This window comes from Nothobranchius furzeri, chromosome 1 (genome assembly GCF_043380555.1).
Source record: "Nothobranchius furzeri strain GRZ-AD chromosome 1, NfurGRZ-RIMD1, whole genome shotgun sequence".
NCBI lineage: Eukaryota > Metazoa > Chordata > Actinopteri > Cyprinodontiformes > Nothobranchiidae > Nothobranchius > Nothobranchius furzeri.
Genome location: NC_091741.1, coordinates 93,321,234 through 93,338,070, shown reverse-complemented (window position 1 = coordinate 93,338,070; position 16,837 = coordinate 93,321,234). Strand labels below are relative to the sequence as shown.

Genomic DNA, 16,837 nt, shown 5'->3' with positions numbered 1-16,837 from the left:
TAGAAACGGAGGAAGGCACTCCTTAACCAAACTATCTATCCATCTATCTATCTATCTATCTATCTATCTATCTATCTATCTATCTATCTATCTATCTATCTATCTATCTATCTATCTATCTATCTATCTATCAATCTATCTATCTATCTATCAATCTATCTATCTATCTATCTATCTATCTATCTATCTATCTATCTATCTATCTATCTATCTATCTATCTATCTATCTATCTATCTATCTATCTATCTATCTATCTATCTATCTATCTATCTATCTATCTATCTATCTATCTATCTATCTATCTATCTATCTATCTATCTATCTATCTATCTATCTATCTATCTATCTATCTATCTATCTATCTATCTATATCTATATATATATCTCTCTATATATATATATATACATATGTGTGTGTGCGTGTGTGCGTGTGCGTGTGCGTGTGTGTGTGTGTGTGTGTGTGTGTGTGTGTGTGTGTGTGTGTGTGTGTGTGTGTGTGTGTGTAGTACCAAGAACTTAATTTAGCACTTGGTTATTAAAAATAAGATATAGCGCTGACTGGATAAACGTTATTTTCTAATGCTGCTAATCTTTCTTTTTTTTTTAAATCATGTTAAATGTGCTGATTGTCACAAATGGTTTGAAAATAGTCGTTGCAAGTTTTACGTAGAAAGATAAATGTTAGAGAAAATAGGCTGAAACCTCCGAGAGCCGTCCATGGTGCTGAATTCACGAGTCTGGCCCCGAGCGCCAGACAAACGTCGCTTGTTTTAAAAGTGAACTGAAACTCCTCTCTTTCCCATGTACATTTGCGCTCGCGTGCACACACACACACACACACACACACACACACACACACACACACACACACACACACACACACACACACACACACACACACACACACACACACACACACACACACACACACACACACACCTTCTACATTCAATAGTGGAACTAGAGATTAATTTAGAGTTTTATTTATTTATTTTTAATATAAATTCAGGAGACAATTACAATGTATTTGTTTCTTTTTTAGAGATAGCAGCTGGTGTCGCTGAAGACCACAAATATCTGCGTGTTTCTTTTTTTTCTGCTCAGGCTCCTCCTCTCCATGTGTAGTCACGGCAGAAGATCCGCGGCTTTGTGACTAAGCACACAGCTCAGCGATGTCCAGGAGAACGGACAGGACTTGGTTGAAAAATTACATTAACGAGAACATGTTCAGAATTTAGATTTTTTATTTTATTGCGTGGTAGCAATGGGACGTGAAGGACAAAAAGTCCCATACTGGATACAAATAATAGCGGTGCTTTGTTCCTGCGGCGCGTCTGCAGCGCAGCTCTCTTTCTCCGTTTCCGAGGAGGCTGACAAAGGAACGGTGGTGGGAAACCTCGCTAAGGATTTACACATCAGTGTCGACGAACTGGAAAAACGCGATTTACGAGTGGTCTCTGGGAATTCTAAAAGGCTTTTTGACGTGGATTTACGAGCTGGCACCTTATTTGTTTGCGACAGAATTGATCGTGAAGAGCTCTGTCCAAATACGGCAAAATGCTCTCTCAATATAGAGGCCATGCTGAGCAATCCGATGCATCTGCACCGCATAGAGGTCCTGATTACAGATATTAATGACAACGCGCCATCTTTTCGTGAAAAGGAAATGACTTTAAACATTTCAGAATCTTCTTTTACCGGTGAGAGGTACTTACTCCCGATGGCAAATGACGCCGACACGGGGAGTAACACGGTGAAGAACTACAAGCTGAGTCCGAACGAATATTTCTCTCTGGATGTGCAAAGTAGCGGGCAGATCAGCGAGTCTGCCGAGTTGGTGCTGCAGAAATCTTTAGACAGGGAGAGGAAATCTGTTATCCTCCTGACTTTAACTGCTTTTGATGGAGGAAAACCGCCCCGGACAGGAACATTAAAAATAACTGTACAGGTTATGGATATCAATGACAACGCTCCGATTTTTAGCCAGTCTCTGTACAAGGCCCAGGTCCCTGAAAACGCCCCACTTCAGACTTCTATTCTGACCGTGAGTGCTACAGATCTAGATGAGGGCATTAACTGTGAAATAGTGTATTCGTTTATTGAAAGAGGAAACTTCAATCCTAAATCTTTGTTCTCAATAAACCCAGACACAGGGGAAATAACTGTTATAGGAAACATAGACTATGAAGAAAATGCAGCTTATGATATTCGTATTCAGGCAAAAGACAAAGGCACACCTTCAAGAAGTGTGCATGGCAAACTATTAGTGGAGGTAATTGATGTTAATGATAACACTCCTGAAATCCTTGTCACATCTCTGATGAGTCCAGTTAAAGAAGATGATGAATTAGGAACAGTTGTTGCTCTGGTGACTGTAACTGACAAAGATGGTGGCAACAATGGTCTCACTGATGCAACAATTGTTGGGCCCGTCCCTTTCAAACTCAAGCTAAATTATAAAAACTATTACTCATTAGTTGTTGACGGGCCTCTTGACAGAGAGAGTATTTTGTGCTATGATGTCACCATTATAGCTACTGATGAGGGGAGTCCGTCTCTCTCCAGTACAAATATTCTTACTATTGACATATCTGATGTGAATGATAATGCCCCTTTATTCTCAGAGCCTGTAAGTATTGTATTTGTGAAAGAAAATAGTGCAATAGGGTCTACTATTTCCCACATTACTGCATCAGACCCGGACACAGCAGACAATGCTAAAATAAGGTATTCACTATTAGGTGATCTTTCAATTAATATTCCAATAACTTCAATTGTAAATATAAATGCTGAAAATGGAGACATCATCAGCCTGCAGTCTTTTAACTACGAGGAGCTAAAAACATTTCAGTTTAAAGTTCAGGCCACAGACTCTGGTGTTCCTCCACTCAGCAGCAACGTGACTGTTAACGTTTTAATCCTGGATGAAAATGACAACAATCCAACAATTCTGGCTCCTTATTCTGAGCTGGGTTCTGTTAACAGTGAGACCATCCCCTATTCTGCTGAAGCAGGGTACTTTGTAGCAAAGATCAGGGCTGTGGACGCAGATTCTGGATACAATGCGCTGCTTTCTTATCACCTGACGGAGCCCAAAGGAAACAACCTGTTCAGGATCGGAACCAGCACCGGGGAGATCAGGACTAAGAGGAGGATGAGCGACAACGACCTGAAGAGTCACCCCTTGGTGGTGCTGGTTTCTGATAACGGAGAGCCTTCTCTGTCAGCTACTGTGTCTATTGATGTGGTGGTGGTTGAAAGCACAGCTGACATCCAGACTCAGTTCAGAAACGTGCCTCTAAAGGAGGACAGCTTCTCGGATCTGAACCTGTATCTGCTGATCGCCATCGTGTCGGTGTCGGTCATCTTTCTTCTGAGTCTGATCAGCCTAATAGCTGTCAGATGCCACAGGACAGACGGTGGTTTCAGCAGGTACAGCGCCCCGATGATCACCACCCATCCTGACGGGAGCTGGTCTTACTCTAAAGCTACTCAGCAGTATGACGTGTGTTTCAGCTCAGACACACTGAAGAGTGACGTAGTGGTTTTCCCCGCCCCGTTCCCACCTGTAGATGCTGAACTGATCAGTATTAATGGAGGAGACACTTTTACCAGAACTCAGACCTTACCTAACAAAGAAAAGGTAAGATGTGTTCCACTTTTTTTTTACATAAAAAACAACATATTTTGATATTATGTAGAGCTTTCCCTTCAGGAAAAATAGTTTCCTTGGTCAGGACTTGGCCCTTTGGATTTTTCTATGAGCACTGTCCATGGTCCTGAACATCTTCAGTGTAGTAGGGCCTTGTCGCTCCTAACTCCGCCATCATGTGTGTCAACAGAGAAACAATAATATTTATTATAATGTGTTGAGGAGATTTGATCAGTTTAAATAAACAGGTTGGGAATGTAAATGTCTCCTAATTTCAACAACATAACAACAATCACATTTGGATAACTTAATCAAATAATTTTTAAAGACAATTGTAAATGTATTTAAAAATATGTTGTGGCAACATCAAATTGCTCAACCTTTTGCATTCCAAATAAAGTAAATGTACATACCGGTAGGCTATTTCAGAATGCACAGTCAAAATCAAAAATCCTAAAATATGGTGATTTAAGTATATCTTGTTGATATTTCATCCTTTGTGGACATTTGCATTTCTGTCCTGTAAACTCTCAAAGTGAATTTTCAAAAATAAGGAGCATATTAGAACATTTCATCACTTAATGCTAGTACGTTGAATTGAAGGTGACTGTGTGCTTTAAAAAAAAGTTCAGTTTCCTTCATTTGACCATAGATTACTGAGACCTGAGTGACTGACAACTTTGACTTTCCATCATTTATTCTTTTGCTTTTGCTACATTTAATAAATGAGGCATCTCAGATAGACAATATAAACTATATTTTATTGCATTTTAGAACTCTATAGTGATAACAGAATAAAAAAATACATAATCTTTTGCATTCAGACATTTGCTCACTTTTTGTTTCCTGCACTTATATTATATATCTATACACCCATGCCCATACTCACCATTAGTGCTGCTATCGTTCTGCTGTTTGTAGAAAAAGAGGCTCCACACTCAGAAATCAGCTATCACACTGAAACACAAAACAACCTTCTATATTTGAAATTAATTTATCTGCACCATTTTGATGCTTTTACATTCATTTTCTTGAGCTGCATGTTTTAAATGAGGTGATGATTGATTATGCTGGTCTACTGTTTATTTTTTAATGATCATTTACATTTCATTATAGTCACATGTGCACTGTACCAAGTGTTCTTCTATGTCTCAGTATCTTACACCCACATTTCTAGTCTGCTCTGTCCTGTCCTCCTTGCTGCTGGATTTCTTCCCCTCCCCCACCCTTCACTCTCCTGAAGAAGGGGAGCAGCTGAACAATCTAACAGGAAATTAACACTATTTCTGCAGGCATGTATGCTATCAGCTCTGAAGCTCTGTAAACATGATTGAATATGTTTTCATTACCATCCTGAATATATTTACAAAATCCTGTTTGGAGTGAAGTCACGTGCATTCCTGTAACATTTAGCAGCATAGAGTTGTGGCATTTTGCTATTGCTGGTGGGCATTGCTCACACAATGTTGGTGAGACTCAGTCGTGCACTTTGTTGAAATGGATTCGTGATGCTTTGAATCGCTGAGACGCTATGACCTCATTTCAGGGAGTGGTTTGGTGTAAACAAACGTGGCCTGATCTGTTGAAACACTGGTCATTTGATTTTTTTTCACTGAGGAAAATAAAGGGAATCAGAGCTCTGTGAGAATCAAGAGACGAGTGTGAGTCTGTGCTTCTTTTAACTGGGTCAGAGAGTGATTTAAACATGGCCGCACTCAACATGCACCATCTGACTGAACCGGTGTGTTATGTGTGTGCGTGCTCTTTGATCCCCTTTATACTGTGCATGCACAAGCTCCGAGCACTCCTAAAACCATGTCTGGATCCATCTCTCTGTGTTTGTGTGCTGCAGTTCTCTCTGTGTGTGCAGGCAGGGATAGGGGGGAGGGGCAGGTAATTTTCCGCTACCCTTTGCAGCAGCAGCAGGGAGCTTCCGTTCCGATCGAGGTATCAGCAACTCCATTCGGTTCAGCTCTCCGGTCCCTCTCGCTCTCCTCTGCAGCTGGGCGGGGCAGAACAACTCTTACTGTCATTCACAGCTGCAGGAGGAAAAGGGGAAGAGAGGCTTTTAGGCAGATGGTAACCTTCAGATCATTATGCAGTTTATTTTATGTGGTCGTGTGCTGCCTGCATTAGACGGATGTTTAGGAGATGTGTTGATAACAATAGTGATAGTGATAAATAATATACACAGTTATTCATTAATTTAAATAAAAGCTTAATTTCCTCAATAGTTTCCGAAAAGCTAGAGTTCAGAGTCGCAAAAGCTTCTAACCTTCACTCCCCCCATGCAGCAAATTACATGAAATTATTAATTTTACAGTGCATTATTGTTGTTACTAGAGCTTTAGATTTGTATCCTGATGCGGAAGCTTTATATTGCAAATCATTTATCCAGATGTGCTCAACAGCTAGACTAAAGGGGTGGCATTAAAATATCCTGACCCTATAAACATACTGTCTTATAAAAAAGTGACTTGGACATTAAATTAGAGTTTCTGATGCAGACATTTCATGAAGCACTTCCTGTTTTCCTCCTTCACAAGGGTGTGTCCTTTGTGTGAGAGTGAGGTTAGTGCTGCTATCCGTATGGTTACCATGGAGACTGCTCTGAGCTGTAATGAAATGATGAGCCAATCTGCTTCCAGGGAGTTGCCCGTATGTACCCACCCCCACTGAGACTTCCATCCCAGCGTGTGCATGCAACCTGACAGGAAACAGCACGCACACAAAGAAAACAGAAAAGAGACTAAAACAAAATGCATGCAAAAAGGTGCAGTATCCTCATCAGAACTGTTTAGTCAGCTAGACAATAGAAGATGTGAGCAAAGGAAATTGGGAAAATAGTGTAAGGATAGAAAATCTGTTTCAAAATGGGAACAGGTTTTAGAGGGAGTTATTAATTCAGCAGCACAGAATCAAGCCTCGAGCATTGAGAAAACTGGAGGATTTGAGGATGAGTTGGATAAAAAAAGAGAGAGAGAGAGAGAGAGACATTAAATGCATGCCCTCCAGCTGAGTGAGAACACCACAGGCTTACAATTGGTCACAGATAAAAAGAGGAACTTATCACCAATCCCCTACTTTCACCAAGCTTTCCTCCATGCTGCTTCAGTGGCATCGGTCTGTTTTGGTTGTCATTAGATTAGCTTTGTCATGCTCAGAACCCCAGCCTCCATCTTCTCCCATCTGGCTGGAATGAAAAGCCAGGCCAGTCTGAGACGGAAGTATCGAAAGCCTGCCTGCATTTCCTGATAGCTTTGTTCAGCTCCACAGTGAGAATTTGTTTGATTCATGGTTGAATCAGGGAAAACCGAGGAGCTGTTTAACCCTCACTAGCTCCCACGAGGAGGGATTTGTTCTGCATTTTTGTTGTCTCATGCCCTTTTACTTTTGGAAGAAAAGGTACACACGGGATCAGAGTAAATACAGAACGCGCTTTCCTTGCAGTTGCCATGCACCCAAGTATTGTGGTTTCCAGGGGACTTTGTCAGGGAATTATAGATGGGAAATTTATTCAGCCTGGAAATTAAAGATGTGAAACCCCAATTCTGTTCTACACGATGGTGAGCCATTTTGTAAAGACTCATTTAAGCATTTTTTTTAGAAAGACTGATGAACAATCTGTTTTAATTCCCTAAGATATAGTATTAGTTCAGTGGAGATTTTTGTGGGCACTATTTTATTTTACAAGAACATTCTCTGAAGAGATAATACTTCTTTAGCACATATTTATACATTCTTTTGTGTGGCACAGTGGGTAAAAAATATAGTTAAATGTATTAATGTCTTACTGAAGTTGTTTCTTTAGAATATTTGCCTATGGTGGTGTAGTTGCTAAAACGCTTGACCAATGGTTTAGATCCGCGTCTCTCCACTCTCCTCTTCTCTGTCTCTGTCTCTGTCTCTGTCACACACACACACACACACACACACACACACACACACACACACACACACACACACACACACACACACACACACACACACACACACACACACACACACACACACACACACACACACACACATTGATGGGATTATGTTTTAGTGCTCCGGCTTAATGATAAAGCCTGGGTGGATGGGCAGAGAGGTGGAGATCACGTGTCCACCCCTTGTACTACCGATATTTTCCAACAGAGGGACCAGTTTCACTGTCTCCCCCACCTTCTGCCTCTCCTGGCTCAGGCTCTCTCCCACCGACATCAGGAGTGACTTTGCAGTGCTGTTGCTATTGACCTTTTCCTTTATACTGACTCATTACTCCTAATATACAACTGATGTTACAATTTTCCCAGTAATAATGCTTTGTAGTTGCATGGGTTATTTTATGCTCATGTCCATTAGTACAGATACAACTGGAGCGAAGCCCTGAGAATCCTTTAAGTGATAAATCATTTTGTGGTAACTGCATGTGGTCCACCATTAGGAACTATAATTACTTATTTTACATTTCTCATAATCATATCCATTCAGAGGATATATTAAAAAACGGTATGATATGTATGGCCTTTGAGGATCAGATTTATACACCACAGCCCTACTTGCACTAAACAGTTTTTAAAGGATTATTTTCCCTATTATGCAAACATGTTCAGATAGGTTAAGATTAAATGAAATAAAGCTCAGTTGTAAGATAACAAGCCTAATTTCAGAATCTTTGATAATGGAAGTGAGCTAATAATTCTTGTTTTTGCCCTGTATGTCCTCCATCTACCTGCGTCCGTTCCCTGAAATAAATCTGTTCATGAAAGCTCTCGGCTGGAGACGGTTTCATGACATTTAAAAACAAAAGGGGACAACTGCTAAAGATCTTCCGACATTTATTCAGACATGATGACTTTGTCCTCAGATAACATTATTGTTGTTCTGTGCACATCTCAAGAATGAGTGTAATGGCCAACAGGCTCAAATGCCCTTTACGTTTGCATGACTGCCTCTGTTTGAGGGAATGATGTAAGGAGTCCAGCCTCATGATAGCCCCACCATGACCTGCTTCTTTGTAGTTCTCTTTGTAATCTGACTCACTAAAATGGGGTTTTCCACAGAAAAGTCTCCTAGGGGAAGTCATACAAATGGCTTTTAGAGTGGCTGCTTACAGTATTAATGAGGTTTGAGAGGACATTATTAATCTAGTGGCAAAACCGAATAATTTATACATTTGGGGGATTTATAATATGACAGTTAGGGGAAACAAAGGGAATATCTTCCCTTTTAAAATCTGAATTATTGTTTTATTAATTGCTTACACCGTTCTGCATTTACAAAGCTGTTATTTATTTTTTATTTTTTGTTGCATCCACTTTTCAGTCCATAACTATTGTCATTTTCAGTAAAACTCGATATTTCTCTCAGACAATTCTCTGCTGGAACAGCAGCTGACGATTAGTGTTGCATTCGGTCAAAAGCCAGAGAAAATTCAGTGTCTGCAAGGATTGGGAACAAAAATCCGTTAAAATTTTCAAAGTTCCAACAGAGATCTACTGACAACTCATTAGTGTCTTGTTCAATGTAAATAATAGCAAAATATTATTAGGAAATTATATAATTTGACAAAAAAGCAGACTATTGACTTTTTAATTAGCGTTTGATGAAGCGAGACAGACATCTGTCTGCAGGTGTTGATAACATTATCTACAGCACTCTTGAGTAAACAAAGTAATCTACAATTCTGAGACATGCAAATATTACTGAAACAGATGGACACATTTTGAGAAGGTATATGACAGGTATTCGAAGAAAATATGGTATGAGGAAAGCTGACGGTGAGAAGGACAGGAATGTTAACTAGATAGCTATCACCTATTTTCTTTTACTTTAAAAACACAAAAGTTTAAAAACGCTATAGAAAATATGTTTAATTTTAGTTATGTTAGATAAACATAGTGAGATTTTAGTCCCCATTGAAAAGAAAATGATGATGCTATAATGAAATAAATAAATATGCAGTTTAATCAGATTAAAACATAATAACATGCTGTCATCGTATGCACTTTGACATTATAATCTACCAAATATGTCCCTAAAAACCAACGTTACCCTTCCTCTCAGCCTCACTGCCTTATTTGTTGCTTTTTGACTTTGAAGAGTTTCAGCATCCTTTAGCACCATCAATGTGAGTCACTGTCTTCCCGGATGCCAGGCTCTGTCATCGCTGTGGGCAAGTGTAGCGTGGGTGAGAGTGGCAAAACACCAGAAAAAGGAATGGATGATGTGGGAGTTAGACACTTATCTTGGCCCAGTGGCTGCAGTGAAGCAAAAGGATCCAGGGTTTCACAAAGTCATTTCTGCACACCGTACAATGTGTTTTTATTGCATCAGCATGCTTTAAATGGCATATAACCCTCATTACAAACCCAGTTTCGAAAAAATAATAATACTAATTAGTAAATAAAATGTATTAAGGGTTGTTCAAACCTTATAACGGACAAAGGAAAAGATTTTGCATTTTTTAACAAAGTTTATAAATCTTTAAATTGAAAAACAAATGATTTTGGGAAAACGACATTTAAACTAACATTGTCTCATGTTTCTCAGATTTTTAGTTAAACATTTTTATCTTTTTGGACATGAGCACTTTTAGCTTGTCTTAATCCGTCTTTAGTCTTATTGCTGATTGAGTTGATTTTGGAGTTTTTAGGGTGAAAGATCAACAGAAAATTACATGAAGATTGAACAGTCTGCACAAAAGTTGTCTATTTTATTTATCCTTGTGTTTTACCAGATGTAAATGAAGGTCACATCTGGAGCATCTTGTCTGTGACCCGGTTAAGGTCTTCAGCAGCGTACAGCGTCATGACGTCACAGTCTTGTGCTTTTAACTAAGACAGTGGACATTGTAGCAAAACAGGTCTGCGTCTGCTCAGCTGCAGCACCGGAGTCCAAAATGTGCAAAACATTGTCATTATTAAATTAGGATATCATAGATGAATAATGCATTAATTGAAGAATTGTTAGTTCAAGTTAGAGCAGCCATTTACCCTTATATTGGCAATATTTATTCTTCCTCGTGTGAGTGCGTGCGCGTGTGCGTCAGGATTTAAATTAATCTTTTTTAGATCGATGCCTTTTGTTAAATAACTCTCTCTCTCTTGTATTCTAACGCTCTGCTTCGGGTTTTCTCTGGCTCGTTCTCCATCATTAACTGGAATCAGGGAGGAACTTCTACCGGCGGAGTGGTTAATAAAAATCAGTTGTTCATAACAGGGCGGTGGCACTGACAAGAGAGAGGAGGAAAAATACAGAAAAAAAAACGTTTTAAAATCCTCGAAATCTGCGCTCGGCTTTTCCCGTCTGCTTCATGCTGCATTTAGCTGCGCGCATACACAACGCATGCTTATAAAACTCGAAACCTTTTTGTTATTTAGTGGTTTAACGCTTATTTGGTGTTCGATCGGAGGTGCTGAATGCAGCCAGCGCTGTCGGAGTGGTTCTTCCTCCCCCTCTTTGCCCACCGACAGCATCACCGTCACAGGCAAAGGAGGAGAGGGAGACCAATCGCAGCAACAGAGGAATGGAGACAGCTTTGCAATACAGGTAGACTGTATTGAAAACAACAGCCATACAGACAATGAAAAACATGGATGCACAGGAGAATTTTTTTTGGCAAAGGGAGGAGAGGATGCAGTATTTACCCTGCTCATAGCCGGAGTTATGCAGAGACTATTTCTCTGGTTTTAATGAGGCGGGTGGGGACCCGCAGCAAGCCGGAAAGGCGGAAAGATTTCTCTAAATCATGTTTTATTTCTGCTTGCCTGCGATGGCTGTGACAGTACGATGCTGCTACAGTGTAATGGAGTACGTGACTTTTTCTTTATTTCTGCTTTTCTTCGTGTTCAGTGGCTTAACTAACGCACTAATTCAATACTCCGTTCCGGAGGAGCTGGAAAATGGAGCGCAGGTTGGCGACATCGTTCGGGATTTGGATCTGGATCTGGGAAAACTTTCCACCCGACGCATCCGAATTACATCGGACAGTGGACGGAGATATTTCACCATAAACCACAAAACCGGGAAGCTGGTGGTGAGTGACCGCATTGACCGAGAGACCGTTTGTGGATTTAGTGGCACCTGTTCGCGCAACCTGGAGGTGGTCTTAGAGAACCCGCTGGAAAGGCACAACGTGGAGGTGGAGATCTTAGACGTGAACGATAACGCACCACAGTTCCCTCGAGATGAATATCAACTTGAGGTGTCGGAGTCAGCTCTCACGGGCTCGCGGTTCCACATCGAGGGAGCCCAGGATGCTGATGACGGTTCCAACTCAGTGAAGCAGTACAGACTCAGTCCAAACGAACACATTTCTTTAGAGTCTTCTAAAGCCTTTTCCAATAATAAACAAATTGAGCTCATCCTGAAGAAGCCCTTTGACCGGGAGCACATGCCCTCCCATCAGCTTGTCCTGACAGCTGTAGATGGAGGCACCCCACAGAGAACTGGCACAGCCAAAATCAACGTCCGTGTCCTTGATGCCAATGACAATGTCCCTGCTTTCAGCAGTTCTGTGTATAAAGTAAAAGTTTTTGAGAACTCTCCAAAAGGGACACTTGTGATCCGATTAAATGCAACAGACCCGGACGAGGGCTCAAATGGAGAGGTTTTTTACTCTTTTAGCAGTTACACACCTGAACGAGTCAGGCAGATGTTTTCTATGGACATACATACAGGGGAAATTAGGGTGAAAAATAACATAGACTATGAGGAAACCACCTCCTATGAAATGTACATTCAGGCTATGGACAAGGGTCCAGCCCCTGTGGCAGTGCACTGTAAAGTCGTTGTGGAGGTTTTGGACGCCAACGACAACATTCCTGAGATTGTTTTGTCTTCACTCTCCAGCCCTGTGCGTGAAGATGCTCGGGCTGACACAGTGGTGGCATTGATCAGCATCAATGATCGGGATTCTGGACAAAACAAACAAGTGACCCTTGAGATCATGCCCAACCTGCCTTTCAAGATCAAGTCCTTCCGAAACCACTACACCGTTGTAACATCTGCTTTCCTAGACCGAGAATCCATCTCATCCTACAATATCACAGTCAGCGCTGTAGATGGAGGAGCTCTGCCTCTTTCTGCTGAAATGACATTCAGGGTAGAAGTTGCAGATGTTAATGATAACCCACCTCGCTTTGAGCAGACATCCTATACTGTTTACATAACAGAGAACAATGCTCCTGGTGCATCTCTGTGTGTTGTCAAGGCAACGGATGCTGATGATGCAGAAAATGCACGCATCACCTATACTGTTCTCAATGATAACAATCATGGTATCCCTGTGGCCAGCTACGTCAGCATCAAACCCAACACAGGTGAGGCCTACGCCCTCCAAGCCTTTGACTTTGAAAAGCTGCGGGAGTTTCACTTTCAGATTAAAGCCCAGGATAATGGTGTGCCTCCTCTCAGCCGTGTGGCCACAGTATATGTTTACATTATGGATCAGAATGATCACGTGCCAAGGATTGTCTACCCTCCTGCCAACGGGAGCCACACAACCGAAACTATCATGAAGAATGCAGAAGCAGGAGTACTAGTTAGTAAGGTTACAGCATGGGATGGTGATGCGGGGCAGAATGCCTGGCTGTTTTACGACCTGGATCCGACCAGCACAGTCCTCAATCTATTTAAGGTGCATGAGTACACGGGTGAGATTCGCACCACAAGGAGGGTCATTGAGGACAACTCTACCACCTTTGTTCTGACAGTCGTGGTTTGTGACCATGGCATGCCTCCACTCTCCGCCACCGCCACCATCCATGTTCATGTGATGGAGCTGCTTCCAAAGTTGACCCCTGACACAAAGCGCATTGTGAGGCCTGACAGCCCACTAATGTTTTCCCCTGTCACACTTTACCTCATCATAGCCCTTTGTGCCACAACTTTTGTATTTCTGGTCACCGTCTTTGTTCTAGCCATTGTGCGGTGTCATGAGTACTGCACCAAGACTGGCTCATGCTGTCCATGTTGTGTCTCCCAGAAAAGTATGCCAGAGGGCGGCACCTCTGCAGGTGGTGGAGGAAGAGCTGTAGGTGGAGGAGCTACAGCAACACAACAAAACATCAACGTTGCTCTTCGACGTGACCTCAAAGTGGAGCCACATTATATTGAAGTGCGAGGAAATGGTTCTTTGACTAAAACTTACTGTTACAAGACATGCTTGACTGCCACATCAGGAAGTGACACGTTTATGTTCTATAACACGGGAAGGCCGCACAGTGGCACCTGGGGGTCAGGGTATGTCACCAGCCACAGTGGACAGAGCCAGATATTTGTACGGCGTCTCAGTATGCCAGATGCAACTGCCATTCAGGTGTGTGTCTGCAGCAATTTTGTGAAATGTTTTGAAAACTACACTAAAGATTTTCTTTTAAAACGTATTGCAGAATTTCTGTAGCTTTTTAAAAAAAGTGTTTGATATTTAGTTTAAAATGAGAATCTGACATGTGAGTTTCTGTAATGCAATTCCATAATTAACAAACAGATCACATGATTTTCTTGTTTAGGTTGTCTCAACGTTATTCACAATCTTTATGAAAATATCAGATAATAATGTATTTATCCCAGGTATGAAGTTTGGAGAATTTTTTACTCACATTTCTAAATTCAGTCCGAACAGTCCAGTAGATTCTAGAATCTCAGTGACTTACAAAGTCACACAATATCTCACAGAGTCAGTCGTCTATAGTGGATCGTATGCTACAGTTGTAAAGTGAGTTCAGAGAGCACTGGATACTTGTCCTGGATACTTAAAGGCAAATGAAAACTAGTGCTGAAGTGCCACCAACTTCACAGCATCTAAACCATAGTCTTGCATTTATGTGCTTTTCTCATAGTAAACAGTTTTTAATAAACTTAGAATTTGGTGAAGAAAATATAAATAGCAACTGGGTTTTGACGTTTAGCTCAAGTTAGAAATGACCTGGTATTTCAGCACCCACAGTGACAGGGTGTTTAAAAATGTTTTGAATGGTTAACATTGCTGGTAATTGCTAATGATGCATTTTTACTATATCAATACATTATTTTTATTTAGCTGAAGAGTCTGTCTGAGCAGGGTAGGAAAGAGTAGAGAATAAAAGTGACTATAAAAGCAATACGGAAACGATTAAGGTTGTTGTGATGCTATAACTTGGCTCGATCCTTATTACATGCAAGTCATGTTTGAGCTTGCTGTGTAATTAAATAGCAGCAATGTGTTTTCCAGCTCTGTGTGTGTGGATTGGCTGCCTAAAAGCTGGTGAGGCGGGGGATAGAAGGTGATTGGACACAGTGTTGTTGGTGGAGGTGTGAGCTCTGTCTCCATGCAAGGGGATTTCACTCAGGAAGAGGCCAGAAATGAAGAAAAGGATCGGAAAGGGGCCTAGCAAAACATTTATAATGTTTTTCTTTTTCTTTCCTTTGTATTTTTCATATGCATTTGTTGTTTTAAATGGTAACATTCCAGTTCGGTCAATTCGATTCCCCTTGGGTGCATACTAAGCTGCAGACAAGTTTATATTACAGATGCTTGTATTCTATGCAGATCCCCACAAACACCATATGGCCAAATAACCCAGTCTTCTTTTGGAAAAAGCCATGCAACTATTGACAAAAACATAGCTGTTTAGTTTCATTTGTGGATAATCACTTTTTTAGTACATTATGGCTTTTTGCCTTGTGCAGGAATTTAAATAAGCAACATGTTTCCCACAGAGTAAATACTTCCACACTAATTCTCTTATTTGTCCAGTAAACTATTGATCCACACTCTTTGTGCTTTTGAATGGTCGATTGTCTTCATCTAATGGAGTTTCACCCTGATGCTGCTATGCTATGATTCTTTGTGAACCGTATATATTTTCTTTTCTTTTTTCTTTGGATCACTCCAGGAGGAATAAGCTTCTCTCATTAGGACTAAATATTGAGTTTCAAGTGTGATGAATGTGCACTGCATTTGCAGAGAGGTCAATGCAGCTTCAGCAGCATGTGAACATCTGTCAAATTTGAATGGAAATTAGATTGCAAATGAACTGCTTGGCCAACCTATGAGAATATTGTGTCCTCATTCAGGTTGGTTCAGCTCAGTAAAGCTTGAGATGAGAGAAAATGCATTCTCATCCTGCTTATTTGGTTAGATTACCAGCATTTTGTTCTTCCTTTTTGGGGTGATCTTCCATGGAACCGCATAGGATTGTTTATTTATTTACCTAAACAAAATCCTTCTGGTTTAAATAGCTTTTTTTATTTACTATTGCATCAAAAGAACAATGTGAATGGTTCATTTAATGTCAGTATGCTACATTCCATGCATCCAGGTAGAGGATTTGGTCACTAAGTGTCCTTCTGTGTTCCTTGGTTGTAGGACTGGTAGAGTGTCAGTGCTGAGGAAGATAAGTTGATACTTGCGTTCCACCTATGACCTTCACAGAACCAAAATGACAGGCTGGTGGGTGTAGAGTAAAATATAGACAGAGTTCTGCATAGTTACCATGGTGAAACCTGCCATATTGTGTCAGGCAGTGATGAAACTCAAGGTTATGATCAGAGTGAACACGATGAAGCATGGGAAGGTGGACAGCAAATGAAAGAAGCTAGTGAAAAAGACAAGGAAGGGAAGGAATAAGAGGCATTAACAGGAATTGTTTTGAAATATTGAAAGTCTGTGTTAAAAATAAATCAGATTAGGCTATGTTGAAAACATTTTGTAACTTATTTCTCCTTTTTGGGTTGTTTTTATGCCAGACCAGATAATTGAGAAAAGATGGAGGACATTTAGCCTGTGTCTGTAAAATTTAGTTGGGTCTGTTAACAATGCACCTATCAACAGGAGAACTCCTGAGCCTTGCTGTGTTAATGGGCTATGCAGCAATAGGAAGATGTACTCTGGGTGAATTGCTTCAGGTCAATTGTGCTACAGCAGGATCAGTTGACGTAAAATCTTTAAATGTCCTTTTACTTTTCAAAGTCAAAAACATAAGGAGAGGGAGGGGGTAGTAGGGGTGAGGTGAGCGGTATAGATCAGCAAGAGGGGAGATGCATGCATCAACAAGATTACATTAATCTGCTCATTACTCACTTCTCTTGAAAGGCAGGAGAAAGCTGTCACTTCTTGATTCCATGTGTGTGTATGTGTGGAGCCAATCCACAAGCAGTTCTCACCATGATTTATTAATGAGGCGGCATTGGCTTTCACCTGTACTTAAGACTCA

The 16,837-nt window shown here is 40.8% G+C and overlaps 1 protein-coding gene across 12 annotated transcripts in view; it reads left to right on the top strand.

Moving 5' to 3' along the window:
* LOC107395889 (protocadherin 2 alpha c) overlaps nt 1-16,837 on the top strand; it is a 171,913-nt gene that overhangs the window by 138,701 nt on the left and 16,375 nt on the right. The window contains exon 1 of one of the 12 annotated variants that reach the window (XM_054734131.2): nt 494-3,644. The exons of the other annotated variants lie outside the window; for them this stretch is intronic. Within the exon in view, the coding sequence (XP_054590106.2) occupies nt 1,266-3,644 (2,379 nt within the window). The 5' untranslated portion in view covers nt 494-1,265. Of the gene's footprint in view, nt 1-493; nt 3,645-16,837 lie in introns of those variants that run through there. 12 annotated transcript variants of the gene reach the window in all.